Source organism: Bombina bombina, chromosome 9 (genome assembly GCF_027579735.1).
Source record: "Bombina bombina isolate aBomBom1 chromosome 9, aBomBom1.pri, whole genome shotgun sequence".
NCBI classification, from domain to species: Eukaryota; Metazoa; Chordata; class Amphibia; order Anura; family Bombinatoridae; genus Bombina; species Bombina bombina.
In genome coordinates, this window is record NC_069507.1 from 77,225,333 (window position 1) to 77,247,681 (window position 22,349).

General features: G+C 39.2%; 1 protein-coding gene across 1 annotated transcript in view; it reads right to left on the bottom strand.

Moving 5' to 3' along the window:
* Positions 1 to 11,317: 11,317 nt before the first annotated feature.
* PCDH15 (protocadherin related 15) overlaps positions 11,318 to 22,349 on the bottom strand; it is a 1,588,775-nt gene continuing 1,577,743 nt past the window's right edge. The window contains exon 35 of the mRNA XM_053692906.1: positions 11,318 to 12,289. Coding sequence (XP_053548881.1) covers positions 11,744 to 12,289 — 546 coding nt within the window. The 3' untranslated portion in view covers positions 11,318 to 11,743. The remainder of the gene's footprint in view (positions 12,290 to 22,349) is intronic.

The window sequence follows — 22,349 nt, forward strand, 5'->3', positions numbered from 1 at the left end:
ATGAAGTATCAGCCACCTATCCGGTAACGGATCTAGTAGGGGGCAGACTTTCGCTCTTCGCCCAGGCTTGGGTAGGAGATGTCCAGGATCCCTGGGTGTTGGAAATTGTATCCCAGGGGTATCTTCTGGACTTCAAAGCTTCTCCTCCAAAAGGGAGATTTCACCTTTCACAATTATCTGCAAACCAGATAAAGAGAGAGGCATTCTTACACTGTGTTCAAGACCTCCTAGTTATGGGAGTGATCCATCCAGTTCCACAGGAGGAACAAGGACAGGGATTTTACTCAAATCTGTTTGTGGTTCCCAAAAAAGAGGGAACCTTCAGACCAATTTTAGATCTCAAGATTTTAAACAAATTCCTCAGAGTTCGATCATTCAAGATGGAGACTATTCGTACCATCCTACCTATGATCCAGGAGGGTCAATACATGACTACAGTGGATTTAAAGGATGCTTATCTTCACATTCCGATGCACAAAGATCATCATCGGTTTCTCAGGTTTGCCTTCCTGAACAGACATTACCAGTTTGTAGCTCTTCCCTTTGGGTTAGCTACAGCCCCAAGAATCTTTACAAAGGTTCTGGGGTCACTTCTGGCGGTTCTAAGACCGCGGGGCATAGCAGTGGCCCCTTATTTAGACAACATTCTGATACAGGCGTCAAATTTCCAAATTGCCAAGTCTCATACAGACATAGTTCTGGCATTTCTGAGGTCGCATGGGTGGAAGGTGAACGAGGAAAAGAGTTCTCTATCCCCTCTCACAAGAGTCTCCTTTCTGGGAACTCTAATAGATTCAGTAGAAATGAGGATTTACCTGACAGAGTCCAGGTTATCAAAACTTCTAAATTCCTGCCGTGTTCTTTATTCCACTTCTCGCCCTTCGGTGGCTCAGTGTATGGAAGTAATCGGCTTAATGATAGCGGCAATGGACATAGTGCCGTTTGTCCAAATCTCAGACCGCTGCAACTATGCATGCTCAGTCAGTGGAATGGGGATTACACAGATTTGTCCTCTCTACTAAATCTGGATCAAGAGACCAGGGATTCTCTTCTCTGGTGGCTATCTCGGGTCCATCTGTCCAAGGGAATGACCTTTCGCAGGCCAGATTGGACAATTGTAACGACAGATGCCAGCCTTCTAGGCTGGGGGGCAGTCTGGAACTCCCTGAAGGCTCAGGGATCGTGGACTCAGGAGGAGACACTCCTTCCAATAAATATTATGGAACTAAGAGCGATATTCAATGCTCTTCAGGCTTGGCCTCAGCTAGCGACAATGAGGTTCATCAGATTTCAGTCGGACAACATCACGACTGTAGCTTACATCAACCATCAAGGGGGAACAAGGAGTTCCCTAGCGATGTTAGAAGTCTCAAAGATAATTTGCTGGGCAGAGATTCACTCTTGCCACCTATCAGCTATCCATATCCCAGGTGTAGAGAACTGGGAGGCGGATTTTCTAAGTCGACAGACTTTTCATCCGGGGGAGTGGGAACTCCATCCGGAGGTTTTTGCACAATTGATTCATCGTTGGGGCAAACCAGAACTGGATCTCATGGCGTCTCGCCAGAATGCCAAGCTTCCTTGTTACGGATCCAGGTCCAGGGACCCCAAGGCAACGCTGATAGATGCTCTAGCAGCGCCTTGGTCCTTCAACCTGGCTTATGTGTTTCCACCATTTCCTCTGCTCCCTCGTCTGATTGCCAAAATCAAGCAGGAGAGAGCATCGGTGATCTTGATAGTGCCTGCGTGGCCACGCAGGACTTGGTATGCAGATCTGGTGGACATGTCATCCTTTCCACCATGGACTCTGCCGCTGAGGCAGGACCTTCTACTTCAAGGTCCTTTCAACCATCCAAATCTAATTTCTCTGAGGCTGACTGCCTGGAGATTGAACGCTTGATTTTATCAAAGCGTGGTTTCTCCGAGTCAGTAATTGATACCTTAATTCAGGCATGAAAGCCTGTCACCAGGAAAATCTATCATAAAATATGGCGTAAATATCTTTATTGGTGTGAATCCAAGGGCTACTCATGGAGTAAGGTCAGGATTCCCAGAATATTATCTTTTCTCCAAGAAGGATTGTAGAAATGATTGTCAGCTAGTTCCTTAAAGGGACAGATTTCTGCGCTGTCTATTCTTTTGCACAAGCGTCTGGCGGATGTTCCAGACGTTCAGGCATTTTGTCAGGCTTTAGTTAGAATCAAGCCTGTGTTTAAACCTGTTGCTCCACCTTGGAGCTTAAATTTGGTTCTTAAAGTTCTTCAGGGGGTTCCGTTTGAACCTCTTCATTCCATAGATGTCAAACTTTTATCTTGGAAAGTTCTTTTTTTGGTAGCTATTTCCTCGGCTCGTAGAGTTTCCGAGTTATCTGCCTTACAATGTGATTCTCCTTATCTGATCTTCCATGCAGATAAGGTAGTTCTGCGTACCAAACCTGGGTTTTTACCTAAGGTGGTATCTAATAAGAATATCAATCAGGAGATTGTTGTTCCATCATTGTGTCCTAATCCTTCTTCAAAGAAGGAACGTCTATTACACAATCTTGATGTGGTTCGTGCTTTAAAGTATTATTTACAAGCTACTAAAGATTTTCGTCAAACATCTGCTTTGTTTGTTGTCTACTCTGGACAGAGGAGAGGCCAAAAGGCTTCGGCAACCTCTCTTTCGTTTTGGCTAAGAAGTATAATCCGCTTAGCTTATGAGACTGCTGGCCAGCAGCCTCCTGAAAGGATTACAGCTCATTCTACTAGAGCTGTGGCTTCCACATGAGCCTTTAAAAACATAATTTATGCTTACCTGATAAATTCCTTTCTTCTGTAGTGTGATCAGTCCACGGGTCATCATTACTTCTGGGATATTACTCCTCCCCAACAGGAAGTGCAAGAGGATTCACCCAGCAGAGCTGCATATAGCTCCTCCCCTCTACGTCACTCCCAGTCATTCGACCAAGGACCAACGAGAAAGGAAAAGCCAAGGGTGAAGTGGTGACTGGAGTATAAATTAAAAAATATTTACCTGCCTTAAAAACAGGGCGGGCCGTGGACTGATCACACTACAGAAGAAAGGAATTTATCAGGTAAGCATAAATTATGTTTTCTTCTGTTAAGTGTGATCAGTCCACGGGTCATCATTACTTCTGGGATACCAATACCAAAGCAAAAGTACACGGATGACGGGAGGGATAGGCAGGCTCTTTATACAGAAGGAACCACTGCCTGAAGAACCTTTCTCCCAAAAATAGCCTCAGATGAAGCAAAAGTGTCAAATTTGTAAAATTTGGAAAAAGTATGAAGCGAAGACCAAGTTGCAGCCTTGCAAATCTGTTCAACAGAGGCCTCATTCTTGAAGGCCCAAGTGGAAGCCACAGCTCTAGTAGAATGAGCTGTAATTCTTTCAGGAGGCTGCTGTCCAGCAGTCTCATAAGCTAAACGAATTATGCTACGAAGCCAAAAAGAAAGAGAGGTAGCGGAAGCTTTTTGACCTCTCCTCTGCCCAGAGTAAATGACAAACAGAGAAGACGTTTGTCGAAATTCCTTAGTTGCCTGTAAGTAAAATTTTAGAGCACGGACTACATCCAGGTTGTGCAGTAGACGTTCCTTCTTTGAAGAAGGATTTGGGCATAAAGAAGGAACAACAATCTCTTGATTGATATTCCTGTTAGTAACTACCTTAGGTAAGAACCCAGGTTTAGTACGCAGGACTACCTTATCCGAATGAAAAATCAAATAAGGAGAATCACAATGTAAGGCTGATAATTCAGAGACTCTTCGAGCCGAGGAAATAGCCATTAAAAATAGAACTTTCCAAGATAACAACTTTATATCAATGGAATGAAGGGGTTCAAACGGAACGCCCTGTAAAACATTAAGAACAAGGTTTAAACTCCATGGTGGAGCAACAGTTTTAAACACAGGCTTAATCCTGGCCAAAGCCTGACAAAAAGCCTGGACGTCAGGAACTTCTGACAGACGTTTGTGTAACAGAATGGACAGAGCTGAGATCTGTCCCTTTAAAGAACTAGCAGATAAACCCTTTTCTAAACCTTCTTGTAGAAAAGACAATATCCTAGGAATCCTAACCTTACTCCAAGAGTAACCTTTGGATTCGCACCAATATAGGTATTTACGCCATATCTTATGGTAAATCTTTCTGGTAACAGGTTTCCTAGCCTGTATTAAGGTATCAATAACTGACTCAGAAAACCCACGTCTTGATAAAATCAAGCGTTCAATTTCCAAGCAGTCAGCTTCAGAGAAGTTAGATTTTGATGTTTGAAGGGACCCTGTATCAGAAGGTCCTGATTCAGAGGTAGAGACCAAGGTGGACAGGATGACATGTCCACCAGGTCTGCATACCAAGTCCTGCGTGGCCACGCAGGTGCTATTAGAATCACTGATGCTCTCTCTTGTTTGATTCTGGCAATCAATCGAGGAAGCAACGGGAAGGGTGGAAACACGTAAGCCATCCTGAAGTCCCAAGGTGCTGTCAGAGCATCTATCAGGACTGCTCCTGGATCCCTGGATCTGGACCCGTAACGAGGAAGCTTGGCGTTCTGTCGAGACGCCATGAGATCTATCTCTGGTTTGCCCCAACGTCGAAGTATTTGGGCAAAGACCTCCGGATGAAGTTCCCACTCCCCCGGATGAAAAGTCTGACGACTTAAGAAATCCGCCTCCCAGTTCTCCACTCCCGGATGTGGATTGCTGACAGGTGGCAAGAGTGAGACTCTGCCCAGCGAATTATCTTTGATACTTCCATCATAGCTAGGGAGCTTCTTGTCCCTCCCTGATGGTTGATGTAAGCTACAGTCGTGATGTTGTCCGACTGAAACCTGATGAACCCCCGAGTTGTCAACTGGGGCCAAGCCAGGAGGGCATTGAGAACTGCTCTCAATTCCAGAATGTTTATTGGCAGGAGACTCTCCTCCTGACTCCATTGTCCCTGAGCCTTCAGAGAATTCCAGACGGCACCCCAACCTAGAAGGCTGGCATCTGTTGTTACAATTGTCCAGTCTGGTCTGCTGAATGGCATCCCCCTGGACAGATGTGGCCGAGAAAGCCACCATAGAAGAGAATTTCTGGTCTCTTGATCTAGATTCAGAGAAGGGGATAAGTCTGAGTAATCCCCATTCCACTGACTTAGCATGCACAGTTGCAGTGGTCTGAGGTGTAAGCGTGCAAAGGGTACTATGTCCATTGCCGCTACCATTAAGCCGATTACCTCCATGCATTGAGCCACTGACGGGTGTTGAATGGAATGAAGGGTGCGGCAAGCACTTTGAAGTCTTGTTAGCCTGTCCTCTGTCAGGTAAATCTTCATTTCTACAGAATCTATAAGAGTCCCCAGGAAGGGAACTCTTGTGAGTGGAACGAGTGAACTTTTCTTTTCGTTCACCTTCCATCCATGTGACCTTAGAAATGCCAGCACTAACTCTGTATGAGACTTGGCAGTTTGAAAGCTTGAAGCTTGTATCAGAATGTCGTCTAGGTATGGAGCTACCGAGATTCCCCGCGGTCTTAGTACCGCCAGAAGAGCACCCAGAACCTTTGTGAAGATTCTTGGAGCTGTAGCCAATCCGAATGGAAGAGCCACAAACTGGTAATGCCTGTCTAGGAAGGCAAACCTTAGGTACCGATAATGATCTTTGTGAATCGGTATGTGAAGGTAAGCATCTTTTAAATCTACAGTGGTCATGTACTGACCTTCTTGGATCATAGGTAAAATTGTCCGAATAGTCTCCATCTTGAACGATGGAACTCTTAGGAATTTGTTTAGGATCTTTAAGTCCAGGATTGGTCTGAAAGTTCCCTCTTTTTTGGGAACCACAAACAGATTTGAGTAAAACCCCTGTCCCTGTTCTGATCGTGGAACTGGATGGATTACTCCCATTAACAAGAGCTCTTGTACGCAGCATAGAAACGCCTCTTTCTTTGTCTGGATTGTTGACAATCTTGACAGATGAAATCTCTCTCTTGGAGGAGAGTATTTGAAGTCCAGAAGGTATCCCTGAGATATTATCTCTAGCGCCCAGGGATCCTGAACATCTCTTGCCCAAGCCTGGGCGAAGAGAGAAAGTCTGCCCCCCACTAGATCCGATCCCGGATCGGGGGCCCTCAATTCATGCTGTTTTAGAGGCAGCAGCAGGTTTCCTAGTCTGCTTGCCCTTGTTCCAGGACTGGTTAGGTTTCCAGCCTTGTCTGTAGCGAGCAACAGCTCCTTCCTGTTTTGGTGCAGAGGAAGTTGATGCTGCTCCTGCTTTGAAATTACGAAAGGAACGAAAATTAGACTGTCTAGTCTTGGCTTTGGCTTTGTCCTGAGGCAGGGCATGGCCTTTACCTCCTGTAATGTCAGCGATAATCTCTTTCAACCCGGGCCCGAATAAGGTCTGCCCTTTGAAAGGTATATTAAGCAATTTAGACTTAGAAGTAACATCAGCTGACCAGGATTTTAGCCACAGCGCCCTGCGTGCCTGAATGGCGAATCCTGAATTCTTCGCCGTAAGTTTAGTAAGATGTACTACGGCCTCCGAAATGAATGAATTAGCTAGTTTAAGGACTCTAAGCCTGTCCGTAATGTCGTCCAGAGTACCTGAACCAATGTTCTCTTCCAGAGACTCAATCCAGAATGCCGCTGCAGCCGTGATCGGCGCAATGCATGCAAGGGGTTGCAATATAAAACCTTGTTGAACAAACATTTTCTTAAGGTAACCCTCTAACTTTTTATCCATTGGATCTGAAAAAGCACAGCTATCCTCCACCGGGATAGTGGTACGCTTAGCTAAGGTAGAAACTGCTCCCTCCACCTTAGGGACCGTTTGCCATAAGTCCCTTGTGGTGGCGTCTATTGGAAACATTTTTCTAAATATCGGAGGGGGTGAGAACGGCACACCGGGTCTATCCCACTCCTTAGTAACAATTTCAGTAAGTCTCTTAGGTATAGGAAAAACCTCAGTACTCGTCGGTACCGCAAAATATTTATCCAACCTACACATTTTCTCTGGTATTGCAACTGTGTTACAATCATTCAGAGCCGCTAACACCTCCCCTAGTAATACACGGAGGTTTTCCAGTTTAAATTTAAAATTTGAAATATCTGAATCCAGTCTGTTTGGATCAGAACCGTCACCCACAGAATGAAGTTCTCCGTCCTCATGTTCTGCCACCTGTGACGCAGTGTCTGACATGGCCCTAATATTATCAGCGCACTCTGTTCTCACCCCAGAGTGATCACGCTTACCTCTTAGTTCTGGTAATTTAGCCAAAACCTCAGTCATAACAGTAGCCATATACTGTAATGTGATTTGTAATGGCCGCCCAGATGTACTCGGCGCTACAATATCACGCACCTCCCTCTGAGCGGGAGATGTAGGTACTGACACGTGAGGCGAGTTAGTCGGCATAACTCTCCCCTCGTTGTTTGGTGAAATTTGTTCAATTTGTACAGATTGATTTTTATTTAAAGTAGCATCAATACAGTTAGTACATAAATTTCTATTGGGCTCCACTTTGGCATTGCAACAAATGACACAGGTATCATCCTCTGAATCAGACATGTTTAACACACTAGCAAATAAACTTGCAACTTGGAAATACAATTCAATTAGAATAATATTAAAATGTACTGTGCCTTTAAGAAGCACAGAAGATCTATGACAGTTGAAAATTAATAAATTGAAACAGTTATAGCCTCAATCCTTGTAAACAACACAACTTTAGCAAAGGTTTAATCCCATTAGCAAAGATAACAAATTCTGAAAGCAGGAAACAAATTACAGAATAAACGTTTTTTATCTCAGTCAAACTATAATTCTCACAGCTCTGCTGAGAGAAATTACCTCCCTCAAAATAAGTTTTGAAGACCCCTGAGCTCTGTAGAGATGAACCGGATCATGCAGGGAATACAATGAGTTGCTGACTGAAATATTTGATGCATAGTAAAAGCGCCAAAAAACGGCCCCTCCCCCTCACACACAGCAGTGAGGGAGAACAGAAACTGTCAGAAAACAGATTAAGCAACTGCCAAGTGGAAAAATAGTGCCCAAACATTTATTCACTCAGTACCTCAGCAAATGAAAACGATTTTACATTCCAGCAAAAACGTTAAACATAATCTCTAGTTATTAAACAGCTTTATGTATTTCTTACAGTGTAATTCTAGTGAAGTACCATTCCCCAGAATACTGAAGTGAAAAGTATACATACATGACATTATATCGGTATGGCAGGATTTTCTCATCAATTCCATTGTCAGAAAATAAAAACTGCTACATACCTCTATGCAGATTCATCTGCCCGCTGTCCCCTGATCTGAAGTTTACCTCTCCTCAGATGGCCGAGAAACAGCAATATGATCTTAACTACTCCGGCTAAAATCATAACAAAAACTCTGGTAGATTCTTCTTCAAACTCTGCCAGAGAGATAATAACACACTCCGGTGCTATTTTAAAATAACAAACTTTTGATTGAAGATATAAAACTAAGTATAATCACCATAGTCCTCTCACACATCCTATCTAGTCGTTGGGTGCAAGAGAATGACTGGGAGTGACGTAGAGGGGAGGAGCTATATGCAGCTCTGCTGGGTGAATCCTCTTGCACTTCCTGTTGGGGAGGAGTAATATCCCAGAAGTAATGATGACCCGTGGACTGATCACACTTAACAGAAGAAAATGAGGCTTCAGTTGAACAGATTTGCAAGGCGGCGACTTGGTCTTCGCTTCATACCTTTTCAAAATTCTATAAATTTGATACTTTTGCTTCTTCGGAGGCTATTTTTGGGAGAAAGGTTTTACAGGCAGTAGTACCTTTCATTTAAGTACCTGCCTTGTCCCTCCCTTCATCCGTGTACTTTAGCTTTGGTATTGGTATCCCACAAGTAATGGATGATCCGTGGACTGGATACACCTTACAAGAGAAAACATAATTTATGCTTACCTGATAAATTTATTTCTCTTGTGGTGTATCCAGTCCACGGCCCGCCCTGTCATTTTAAGGCAGGTATTTTTTAATTTTAAACTTCAGTCACCACTGCACCCTATGGTTTCTCCTTTCTCTGCTTGTCTTCGGTCGAATGACTGGATATGGCAGTTAGGGGAGGAGCTATATAGCAGCTCTGCTGTGGGTGATCCTCTTGCCACTTCCTGTTGGGAAGGAGAATATCCCACAAGTAATGGATGATCCGTGGACTGGATACACCACAAGAGAAATAAATTTATCAGGTAAGCATAAATTATGTTTTTTCAACAAAGGATACAAAAAGAACAAAGTAAAAACTGATACCTGAATCATAAAACAATAATTTTGACTTTCATGTCCTTACAAGCTACATAATACATATTACTTTTGCACTTAGAACAATATTATTGCACTTGGACATTTTCTTTATGGAAATATTTTTATTTCTTACACGTATCCAAAACAATATTTTTTTTCCTGAATCATTCTCATATTTTTTGTTAGTGTTATGTAGTTTAATATTGGTCAATTTTTCCTTGTTTTAGTAATAGTGCACTTGACCAAATGTAGGCTTTGTCAACCCAAATAGAAACATGAATAGTAAGAATCTAATTGTAATTAGATAATTACCATTAGCTATAGCTAATAGTAATTAGCTATGAAGCACATATATGGTTAGTAACAAAATTCAAAATTTGTCATGAAAAATAATTAGAATATATAAAATATGTGAATTAAAAACAAATATGAACAGATTGTGTCATTTACATCCAATTCTCTGAGGAATAATTCATGTTAAATACAGGTATACCTCACTTTACAGCGCTACACTTTACATTGTTTCGCTAATACAGCGCTTTGTGGAGCTGAAGTTAAACCTCTAAGGATTTTGAAACAGTGCTGTAATCTTCGTGAGATTGCGAGAAAAGTGACTGGCACCATTTTGTTATGCGCAGTTTACTCTGTTTACAGCATCACAGTGCAATCTGTGTCTCAGTGCTATAGTCTGGCAAATGTTACTAAAGTAATTGTCGCTATTTTACAGGTACAGTATTTATTGAATACTAATTAAATACTGTGCTGTGCTAGTGTTAAACTAAACGTAGCACTATTGCACCCCTAATATATGTAGTTCAAACATGTTTTCAAGTTTTTAAACTCACTGGCAAGTGTTGAAAGAAAGCTAAAACCCGCCTTGTGTCACTTTAAGGCGGTTTTCACTTTACAGCAGGGCTCCGGTCCCTAACCCGCTGTATGAGAGGGGTATACCTGTATATAACTGTATTTAAAACAAAACAGTTAAAATAAAATGAAATCGGCACTTCTTTATAATGCAAACAAGCCCTCAGAATTATGTTTTGGTAGGAAACAAAATGTAAAAATGATAAAGTTTGCTGGATTTGTTACAGATTTGTTGAAAAAATATTTTGCCTCAAATTTTCTTTGTCTTAACAAACAGAGTTCAATAGAACGTCATGCCTAAGGCCAGCATTTCTCTACAATATTACCATGAGATTTGTACAACAAAGGAGCAGAACAGTAAATAACTAAATAATATGAAATAATTCTATAGTATTGTAGACAGTGCTTCAATGAAAGTTTACTAAATTATCTTCAACCGTATCCTTGATTAGTCATGGAATATATTGCATTACATTATTGGGCAAGTTTACTATCTATAAAACAATACATACAGTTAGTAAGGCAGAAATTCACTGCATTGAAGAAAGAGGAACAATATAAAAATAATTTTAGTTCATCTTAAAAATTATTTCAAACCGTTACAGTTATATCACTCCATACAGAATGACATAGGCTTATAATTGTGTCCTTGGACCGAAACCACATATTGTATCATATAATATTCTTTTCTATTACTATAAAGCAACCACCATCTGCTTCTGTAAAACTAACAAGTAGGAAAAAATGTCTCATTCTTTTCTTTCTTTTTTTTTAATGCTGTGCACAATAAAGCTACGCATAAAGAGTGTTAGGAAAGGAATATAGGTTATTAGGGAACTGAATTCCGATTTTGATTATTTTTTAACAAATATGTTGCTTGCTAAATAAAATAAAAGATGTATGTATATATATATATATATATATATACAAATATATATTCTATATATATATATATATATATATATATATATATATTATATTTTTTGCAATTCTTGATTATTCAATTAAACAATAGTCAGATAAAAATAATGTTGGGGAAAGGTAATTTGGAAGAATAATTAAAGGAACACCAAACCCAAAAAAATTATTTAATGAATCAGATAGAGCATGCAATTTTACACAACTTTTTAATTTACTCCTATTATCATTTTATCCTTATTCTCTTGCTGTCCTTATTTGAAAAGAAAGAATGTAAAGCTTAGGAGCCGGACCATTTTTGGCTCAGCACCTGGGTTGTGCTTGCTGATTGGTGGCTAAATGTAGCCATCAATCAGAAAGTGCTATCCAGGGTGCTGAATCAAAAATGGGCCGGCTTCTTAGCTTAGATTCCTGCTTTTTCAAATAAAGATAACAAGAGGACGAAGAAAAATTGATAATAGGATTAAATTAGAAACTTGCTTAAAATTGCTGCTTTATCTGAATCATGAAAGAAAAAAAATGGGTTTAGTATCCCTTTAATTAGTAAATAGTGAGTGCAAATTTGTTTAATTATTGAAAATGAATAAAGTAATATAACTTATGTGCACAATACAAGGGTTATGAATTTATTTTTTTCAATTGTGATCATAGAAAGTGCAGTCTATTATAAATTTAAGTAAAAAAGGTATCATAGTTTTGTCATTGGTATGTGCAGGTTATTCCAAGGTCCCATCCATAGCTCCTCTTCATCAGATTGTGTCTGATCACTTTGCAATTCCAATGGCTCTTTGACATCTTCATTATCAACTACTGACTCCTGTTCATCTGTGCTTTTCAATTTATTGTCCCCCAATTTGAATGTAATGTTTTTGGCCCCTGAAGCATTAGAGGCTAAGGATATACTAGGCGGTCTTGTGTTAATTTTCAAAGAGGCCCCCTTGGATAAAGTGTTTAACTGGATATTTTCTTCATGTGTCACTCCCAGCTTCTCTAATTTCTTGAAATGTTTTCCTAGTCTTGAAGGGGATGACATTTTTAAATTATTAGCTAGACAGGTACGTCGGGTTCTAACCACAGATCCATTTTGAGCAATGTAGATATTTCCATTGACATTGTTTTGAATGTTTGAATGACTTAGACGATTCTTTTGGGAATCAGGAGCACTTTCTTCTCCAGTTGAACTAGTTTCATATTCCGGATCTACAACTAACTTAATCCTCTTTTTTTTGGCCATCTGTTAAAAAAAGGAGACAAAAACATGATAGTAAGAAACAATGTTGAGGTCTATTTTTGTTGATAGAAGAGTTTTCTTTTGATAACAGTATCTTGACGGAATGAAGAATATTTATTTTCACAGTAAATCTTACTATGGATTTATTTTGTTTATTCATGTTTTCGCTAAATGTACCCCCTTCCTCATATAAGACAACATGGAATACACTTCCCATAAGCCATTGGGTGATCAATAATGGCATCTTTCAGGATAATGTCTGTGGGTGCAATAGAAAGTCATGGAGGCTGAGGTGTCTATCAAACACTCCAGTGATGCAATTTTGGTACATAATTTATTATATTTTATTCTCTTTACATTTTTTCAGATATTGACATTTTTTATGCAGATGCTGCTCAAATGTAATTGATATTTTTATTAAAGAATCAATTGTTAAACTAGTTGGAAAGTTTTTCTGTAATACAGTAGAATAGCATAGAGGTACTAAAGGTAAAATTACAATTTCAATCTTCAAATAGAGAATAAAGTTTTAAGAGACTTTCCAGTTTACAGTACTTCCATTATCAAACTGTGCAGAGTGTTTTTATGTACACCCCTTCAAAGGCACCATGTATAACTGAGCATGTGCAAGAGATCACAGTGTCTACGTATATGAGTCTGTGATTGGCTGATGGCTGTCACATGATACAAAAGCTTGCAAATTGAATGTAAATTTTGAAAATTGTCATAAAGGAATCTACTGCTCATTTAAAATGAGTGCTCTTTTCATTATGCACTTGTTGATGCACTACTTTTGTATTTAATGGTCCCTTTAACATAGTCAAATACATATTAAATTCCTGTAAAATTGATTTTCATCACCATAAACATGAAAGAGTAGGATGCAAAATACAGTGCTCTCCAGGGTACATAGAATGAAAAGCAAAGCGTTAAAAAGAAAGTCACACTCCATGCACTTCAAAGAGCAAGGTTAAAACAAACATAGATTCCATCAGTTTAATGCAGTTCACAGGTGAAAAGGCAAAGCTCTAAATCATCAGTGATCTGGAAAATGAACAGAATAGAGGTGCTGAGACAGTGCAGAAATGTAACTGTTCGGGAACTAGTATCAGGAGAAAAAGATTAGAAGGAACGAGGATAATAGAAGATACAATTATGTACAGTGTTATGATGGGTCATCAGACCCTAACAGAATGCAATACATCAATTACTGTGTGATGCTGTTGTGTCATTTTAGAAAGTGTATAGGCAGCCTATCACTATCACAAGGCCTGTTGTATAGAGATTTGGTATTAACAAAGAAAACAAATCTTTTTTTTAATAATGCCCCCCTATTAGCATGCATTTTGTAATTGAGCTGGATATTTTTTAGCTATAGCTTGGTAGATACCTTCATATTATTTGCACTGGCGCCCTCAGACTGTATGTACATATGAACCAGTATTGTTAAAGGGATATGAAACCCAATTTTTTCTTTCATGATTCAGATAGAGAGTTGCAATTTGAAGCAACTTTCTAATTTACTCCTTTGGGGCGATTTATCAAGCTGAGGTGGACAGGGGCGCACATACGTGCCCCTGTCCGCCGCAGCTCGCCTCTGGTGGGCTGAATTTCCCTGGTGGAATTAAGTATTGCACACCAGCGCTATTTTGCGCTCGCGTGCAATCCCGCCCCCTACCCGCGCACAGCCAATCACGCGCAGGCAGGTGCTGTCAATCTCCCCGGTCGGAATATACCGGGGAGATTGAAATTCGTCACTTTAGATGTGGCAAAAGGTTAGGAAAGCAGAGGTATGATGGCCGCTGCTTGTTAAAATATGGCATGCAGGTTCTCTTGTGAGAACCTGCAGTCGTATGGGGTCAAAAGACTTGTAAAACCTTTGATAAATTGACCTCTTTGTAGTAGGCTCATTCACGCGACTATGAAACGCCAGGGCTCTAAAGCTGCTATTGCAATTTGATAAATGGAGCTCTTAGTGCTCACAACATCAGCATGTTCCGGAGCCTACCTCTTTATGATCTCAAGGAAAGGACCTAAGTTTCAACAAAGGATACCAAAAGAAAAAAGTAAATTTGACAACAGAAGTAAATCTTTTTTTTTTATTGTGTTTTTTATTGTGTTCTCTATAAACCCTAAAAAATATTTCTTGCATATAAAGAAGTCTTATTTAACCTATGCTATGTAGTATTTTTGTCATAACAAAGATTATGTCATTATTGAAGCTAACAGAAAGTGATTGTCTGTGTACACCTGGCTTTTACTGACATATTGACCATAGCTAGCCTTGTCAGCTGCTGACTCATGTCCTGATTGTTTTTTTCTAAACAAGGCTTTCCTTCCTTAGCCCATTGTCTCACACATGAGACTCATTTGTCTTTTACCTACAGTATCTTCATTATGTTTAAAAAAAAAAAAAGAAAAAAGATTTAATTTAGCTTCCTCTATAGATCTGGATTTCATTAAAGGGACAGTCTACACCAGAATTTATATTGTTTAAAAATATAGATAATCCCTTTTTTTTACCTATTCCCAGGTTTTGCATAACTAACACTGTTATATTAATACACTTTTTTACCTCTGTAGTTACCTTATCTAAGCCTCTGCAGACTGTCCCCTTATTTCAGTTATTTTTACAGACATGAATTTTAGCCAATCGGTGTTGACTCCTAGGTAACTCAACGGACGTGAGCACAATGTTATTTATATGGCACACATGAACTAACAATCTCTAGTTGTGAACAATTCTCACAATGCATTCAGATAAGAGGCAGCCTTCAAGGGCTAAGACATTAGCATATGAGCCTACCTAGGTTTAGCTTTCAACTAAGAATTCCAAGAGAACAAAGCAAAATTGATGATAAAGGTAAATTGGAAAGTTGTTTAAAATTACATGCCCTATCTGAATCATGAAAGTTTATTTTTGATTAGACTGTCACTTTAATGGTTGTATTTGTTTTTTGAAATTCAACATTTTGTTTCTTTAAAGTGATGGTAAACGTTAGCTAATCAAATGCCACATATGCAATCTTTGCCATTAAAAAATATATGTGTATCTTTTTTTTAATATATCCATAAAAAGGTTAAATCAAGTGTTTAGAAATGCTTCTAATACAATGTTATGTCTGCCCACTGGGATGTTTTTTTTTTTAATGACAATTTTAATTAACTTCCAATCAGTGTGTGTGTCATATGACACTCTTGAAGCCTAGCCCTTTGAAAGTCCTTAGGAAGCCTAGGTAGAGAGTGGGTGGGACTGCTCTCTATGGCCTTAATATTCAAAGATTTTCCAGCTTGGAGAGAAATTGTAGTTTAGACTTCACACACTCACTGATTTTTCAAAAGAAAAAAGGTGGAATTCTCCAGCACTGCAAGATCTCTTTCATTTATGTAGGTGAAGCAGAAACAAGCCCAGTGGAATATAGCACTGCATGATACGAGAGCTTTGTTACACTTACACTTTGTACATTTTATTTTATATGACTACTAGGTGACAAGACTGCCCAGAGGGCAGTCTATGTTTTAAAAATACAAACCCCAAAGCTAATTTTACTAAAAAAAAATATGTAGAATTACAGAATAAAATAAACAAAGCTATCCAAAATAAAAAAAATTAAACCTAAACTAATACCCCTATAAAAATAAAAAATCCCCCCAAAATAAAAACACCCTCTAATCTAATACTAAACTACCAATAGCCCTCAAAAGGGCGTTTTGTAGGGCATTACCCTAAGTTAAACAGCTCTTTTACTTACAAAAATTACCAATTACCCCCTAACAGTAACCCCCCCACCCAACCAACCCCCCAAAATAAAAAAAAAACCTAACACTAAAAAATCCTAAACTACCCATTGCACCTAAAGGGGCATTTGTATGGGCATTGCCCTTAAAGTGAAGGTAAAGTTTGCTGTATTACTATGCAAATATCAGCAATACAGCACAAATCAATGGCACTTTCATTCATGAAAATTTTAATTTTTACCTTTATTCGTAGTTTTATAAGGTTTTAGTCGCAATCTAACAAGCTTACGATTCAACCTGTGATATATTTTTTTTTTTATCCTGCTGGTCACGTTTTCAGAACAGCCAATTGACTTGCTGGCCGTTAGGCGGCCGTCATTTGACGTCACCGCTATCTTCTAAGCTCTGCGCATGCGTAAGATTCCTTCCTCTCCCTGGCGCGGCCCCGTTTAGCGCAAGTTTACTAACAAAACCATCAATACGTAGCAAGCTTGTTTATAACAAGCATTAACGCATGCCGTCGTTGAGGATTGCCGCATGCGCACTGGTTATCTTGTCCGGGCACGAGCATTGTAGGCACGCTCTATACAAACAGACAGGAAATGGATCGTGGGCGGAGCTTTAACGGAACGGTAGGGGAGAACCAAATACATTTACTACCGAAATATTTAAGGTTAAAAAAAAAAAAAAAAGTTAGCGACAGTTTATTTTACAAGGTGATAGATTAAATAATCCTTGCAGAAAGTCAAAACTTTACCTTCACTTTAAAAGAGCATTCAGTTCTTTTACTGCCCTTAAAAGGGCAATAAGCTCTATTACAGCCCATTAAATCCCTAATCTTAAAAATAAAAAAAAACACAAAAATAAAAAAAAAATCCTAATACTAAGCCCCAAATAGGTACTCACAATTCCAGAAGTCCAGCGAAGAAGTTCTTCTTCCACGCGGCTTCATTATCTTCTATCTTCATCCTGTGAGAAGGCGGGGCAGACCAGAGGTACAGAGCGGTCTTCCCTGATGTGCGAATCTGGAGTGGCGGTTCTCAGCGGAAGTTCTCAGCGGAGGCGATCGTCAGCGGCGTGGAGGCTCCTCTTCATCCGATCTCCAATGTACACTAAAAATTGAATGGAAGGTACAGCAGATACCTTCATATTATTTGCACTGGCGCCCTCAGACTGTATGTACATATGAACCAGTATTGTTAAAGGGATATGAAACCCAATTTTTTCTTTCATGATTCAGATAGAGAGTTGCAATTTGAAGCAACTTTCTAATTTACTCCTTTGGGGCGATTTATCAAGCTGAGGTGGACAGGGGCGCACATACGTGCCCCTGTCCGCCGCAGCTCGCCTCTGGTGGGCTGAATTTCCCTGGTGGAATTAAGTATTGCACACCAGCGCTATTTTGCGCTCGCGTGCAATCCCGCCCCCTACCCGCGCACAGCCAATCACGCGCAGGCAGGTGCTGTCAATCTCCCCGGTCGGAATATACCGGGGAGATTGAAATTCGTCACTTTAGATGTGGCAAAAGGTTAGGAAAGCAGAGGTATGATGGCCGCTGCTTGTTAAAATATGGCATGCAGGTTCTCTTGTGAGAACCTGCAGTCGTATGGGGTCAAAAGACTTGTAAAACCTTTGATAAATTGACCTCTTTGTAGTAGGCTCATTCACGCGACTATGAAACGCCAGGGCTCTAAAGCTGCTATTGCAATTTGATAAATGGAGCTCTTAGTGCTCACAACATCAGCATGTTCCGGAGCCTACCTCTTTATGATCTCAAGGAAAGGACCTAAGTTTCAACAAAGGATACCAAAAGAAAAAAGTAAATTTGACAACAGAAGTAAATCTTTTTTTTTTATTGTGTTTTTTATTGTGTTCTCTATAAACCCTAAAAAATATTTCTTGCATATAAAGAAGTCTTATTTAACCTATGCTATGTAGTATTTTTGTCATAACAAAGATTATGTCATTATTGAAGCTAACAGAAAGTGATTGTCTGTGTACACCTGGCTTTTACTGACATATTGACCATAGCTAGCCTTGTCAGCTGCTGACTCATGTCCTGATTGTTTTTTTCTAAACAAGGCTTTCCTTCCTTAGCCCATTGTCTCACACATGAGACTCATTTGTCTTTTACCTACAGTATCTTCATTATGTTTAAAAAAAAAAAAAGAAAAAAGATTTAATTTAGCTTCCTCTATAGATCTGGATTTCATTAAAGGGACAGTCTACACCAGAATTTATATTGTTTAAAAATATAGATAATCCCTTTTTTTTACCTATTCCCAGGTTTTGCATAACTAACACTGTTATATTAATACACTTTTTTACCTCTGTAGTTACCTTATCTAAGCCTCTGCAGACTGTCCCCTTATTTCAGTTATTTTTACAGACATGAATTTTAGCCAATCGGTGTTGACTCCTAGGTAACTCAACGGACGTGAGCACAATGTTATTTATATGGCACACATGAACTAACAATCTCTAGTTGTGAACAATTCTCACAATGCATTCAGATAAGAGGCAGCCTTCAAGGGCTAAGACATTAGCATATGAGCCTACCTAGGTTTAGCTTTCAACTAAGAATTCCAAGAGAACAAAGCAAAATTGATGATAAAGGTAAATTGGAAAGTTGTTTAAAATTACATGCCCTATCTGAATCATGAAAGTTTATTTTTGATTAGACTGTCACTTTAATGGTTGTATTTGTTTTTTGAAATTCAACATTTTGTTTCTTTAAAGTGATGGTAAACGTTAGCTAATCAAATGCCACATATGCAATCTTTGCCATTAAAAAATATATGTGTATCTTTTTTTTAATATATCCATAAAAAGGTTAAATCAAGTGTTTAGAAATGCTTCTAATACAATGTTATGTCTGCCCACTGGGATGTTTTTTTTTTTAATGACAATTTTAATTAACTTCCAATCAGTGTGTGTGTCATATGACACTCTTGAAGCCTAGCCCTTTGAAAGTCCTTAGGAAGCCTAGGTAGAGAGTGGGTGGGACTGCTCTCTATGGCCTTAATATTCAAAGATTTTCCAGCTTGGAGAGAAATTGTAGTTTAGACTTCACACACTCACTGATTTTTCAAAAGAAAAAAGGTGGAATTCTCCAGCACTGCAAGATCTCTTTCATTTATGTAGGTGAAGCAGAAACAAGCCCAGTGGAATATAGCACTGCATGATACGAGAGCTTTGTTACACTTACACTTTGTACATTTTATTTTATATGACTACTAGGTGACAAGACTGCCCAGAGGGCAGTCTATGTTTTAAAAATACAAACCCCAAAGCTAATTTTACTAAAAAAAAATATGTAGAATTACAGAATAAAATAAACAAAGCTATCCAAAATAAAAAAAATTAAACCTAAACTAATACCCCTATAAAAATAAAAAATCCCCCCAAAATAAAAACACCCTCTAATCTAATACTAAACTACCAATAGCCCTCAAAAGGGCGTTTTGTAGGGCATTACCCTAAGTTAAACAGCTCTTTTACTTACAAAAATTACCAATTACCCCCTAACAGTAACCCCCCCACCCAACCAACCCCCCAAAATAAAAAAAAAACCTAACACTAAAAAATCCTAAACTACCCATTGCACCTAAAGGGGCATTTGTATGGGCATTGCCCTTAAAGTGAAGGTAAAGTTTGCTGTATTACTATGCAAATATCAGCAATACAGCACAAATCAATGGCACTTTCATTCATGAAAATTTTAATTTTTACCTTTATTCGTAGTTTTATAAGGTTTTAGTCGCAATCTAACAAGCTTACGATTCAACCTGTGATATATTTTTTTTTTATCCTGCTGGTCACGTTTTCAGAACAGCCAATTGACTTGCTGGCCGTTAGGCGGCCGTCATTTGACGTCACCGCTATCTTCTAAGCTCTGCGCATGCGTAAGATTCCTTCCTCTCCCTGGCGCGGCCCCGTTTAGCGCAAGTTTACTAACAAAACCATCAATACGTAGCAAGCTTGTTTATAACAAGCATTAACGCATGCCGTCGTTGAGGATTGCCGCATGCGCACTGGTTATCTTGTCCGGGCACGAGCATTGTAGGCACGCTCTATACAAACAGACAGGAAATGGATCGTGGGCGGAGCTTTAACGGAACGGTAGGGGAGAACCAAATACATTTACTACCGAAATATTTAAGGTTAAAAAAAAAAAAAAAAGTTAGCGACAGTTTATTTTACAAGGTGATAGATTAAATAATCCTTGCAGAAAGTCAAAACTTTACCTTCACTTTAAAAGAGCATTCAGTTCTTTTACTGCCCTTAAAAGGGCAATAAGCTCTATTACAGCCCATTAAATCCCTAATCTTAAAAATAAAAAAAAACACAAAAATAAAAAAAAAATCCTAATACTAAGCCCCAAATAGGTACTCACAATTCCAGAAGTCCAGCGAAGAAGTTCTTCTTCCACGCGGCTTCATTATCTTCTATCTTCATCCTGTGAGAAGGCGGGGCAGACCAGAGGTACAGAGCGGTCTTCCCTGATGTGCGAATCTGGAGTGGCGGTTCTCAGCGGAAGTTCTCAGCGGAGGCGATCGTCAGCGGCGTGGAGGCTCCTCTTCATCCGATCTCCAATGTACACTAAAAATTGAATGGAAGGTACAGCAGTCAATTTGGTGTACCTTGCATTCCTATTGACTGTTACCTTGCATATCCTACTGAAATCCTATTAGCTGTTTGAATCACTCAATAAGATTTCAGTAGCTCTCATCCTATTGGCTGATTTAAAATTTTTAGCCAATAGGAATGCAAGGTACCCCAATAAATATGGGGTACCTTGCATTCAATCTTCAGTGTGTGACGGATGATTGCATAAAGAGGAGCCTCCACACCGCTGAGGACCGCCACTGCTGAAGACCGCCGCTAAGAACTGCCTCTGAGAATCCATGCATCGGGAAAGCCAGCTTCGCACCTCTGCTCTGTGCTACCTTCGCTCCAGATGAAGATAGAATATGATGGAGCTGCCAGGAAGAAGACCTTCTCCGCCGGACTTCAGGATCTGTGAGTACCTATTTGGGGCATAGTTTTAGTATATTTTTTTTAATTATTTTTTTTAAGATTAGGGATTTAATGGGCTGTAAAAGAGCTAATTGCCCTTTTAATGGCAGTAAAAGAGCTGAATGCCCTTTTAAGGGAAATGCCCATTAAATGCCCCTGAAGGGGCAATGGGTAGTTTAGGTTTTTTTAGTGTTATGTTTTTTTATTTTGGGGGTTTGGTGGGAGGGGGGTTTACTGTTGGGGGACTTAGTATTTTTTTAAATGTAAAAGAGCTGTTTAACTTAGGGCAATGCCCTACAAAAGGCCCTTTTAAGGGCTATTGGTAGTTTAGTTTAGATTAGGGGGTGTTTTTATTTTGGGGGGCTTTTTTATTTTCATAGGGATTAGGTTTAATTTTTTTATTTTTGATAATGTTTATTTTTTTCTGTAATTTTAGAGTTTTTTATTTTTTTGTCATTTTAGATTATTTTTTTTTTTAATTTAATGTTAGGTTTTATTATTTTAAGCGTAACTTAGTATTGGGGTTAATTTAGGGGGTGTTAGGTTAGGGGGCTTAATAATTAAATTAGTTATTTGTGTTGTGGAGGGTTGGCGGTTTAGGAGTTAATAGGTTAATTAGGTTTTTTTAAGATGTGGGGGTTTAGCGATTTAGGGGTTAATAATTTGTGGTTGTGGGGGTTTGATGGTTTATGGGTTAGGTAGTTTCTGTTATTTGAGTTTGGCAGTTTAAGGGTTAGGATTTTTTGTTAATACTGCGGGTTGTTATTTTTTTTTTTATATACTTCGTGCGGGCGGGCGGTTAGATTTCTATTGTTCATACTATGTTTTTTTTTTTTAATACTTTGTGCAGGGTTTAGTTTTTTTTGTTGTTAATACTTCGTGTGGGTGTTTTTTTTTAATACTTTGTGCGGGGTTTAGATGTTTTTTTTTGTTAATACTTCTTGCGGGCGGTTAGTTTTATTATTTTTTTTATACATCGTGCGGGCGGTTAGGTTTACTTTCTGTAATGCTCTATTTGCCTACGCTGCATCCAGGTAGATTCCGAAAATGGCAGGGTGGTGAAAGAATCCAGCCAACATTCTTTTGGATGCACGCACAGCCAGCATTCCTTTGAGGATGCGCGCGCAACTGGCGACACAGAAGGACGCGTTACAAACGCAATTATAGTATAGATATGTTTCAGATTGGGTCCTTTGAGTATTATTACATTTAAGCTTTGCACTTTTTAATCTATATTTTAATACTTTTACATTTTGATCTAGCAGTGATTGCACACATTATGATTATGCCTTAAAAGTTTCTGTGC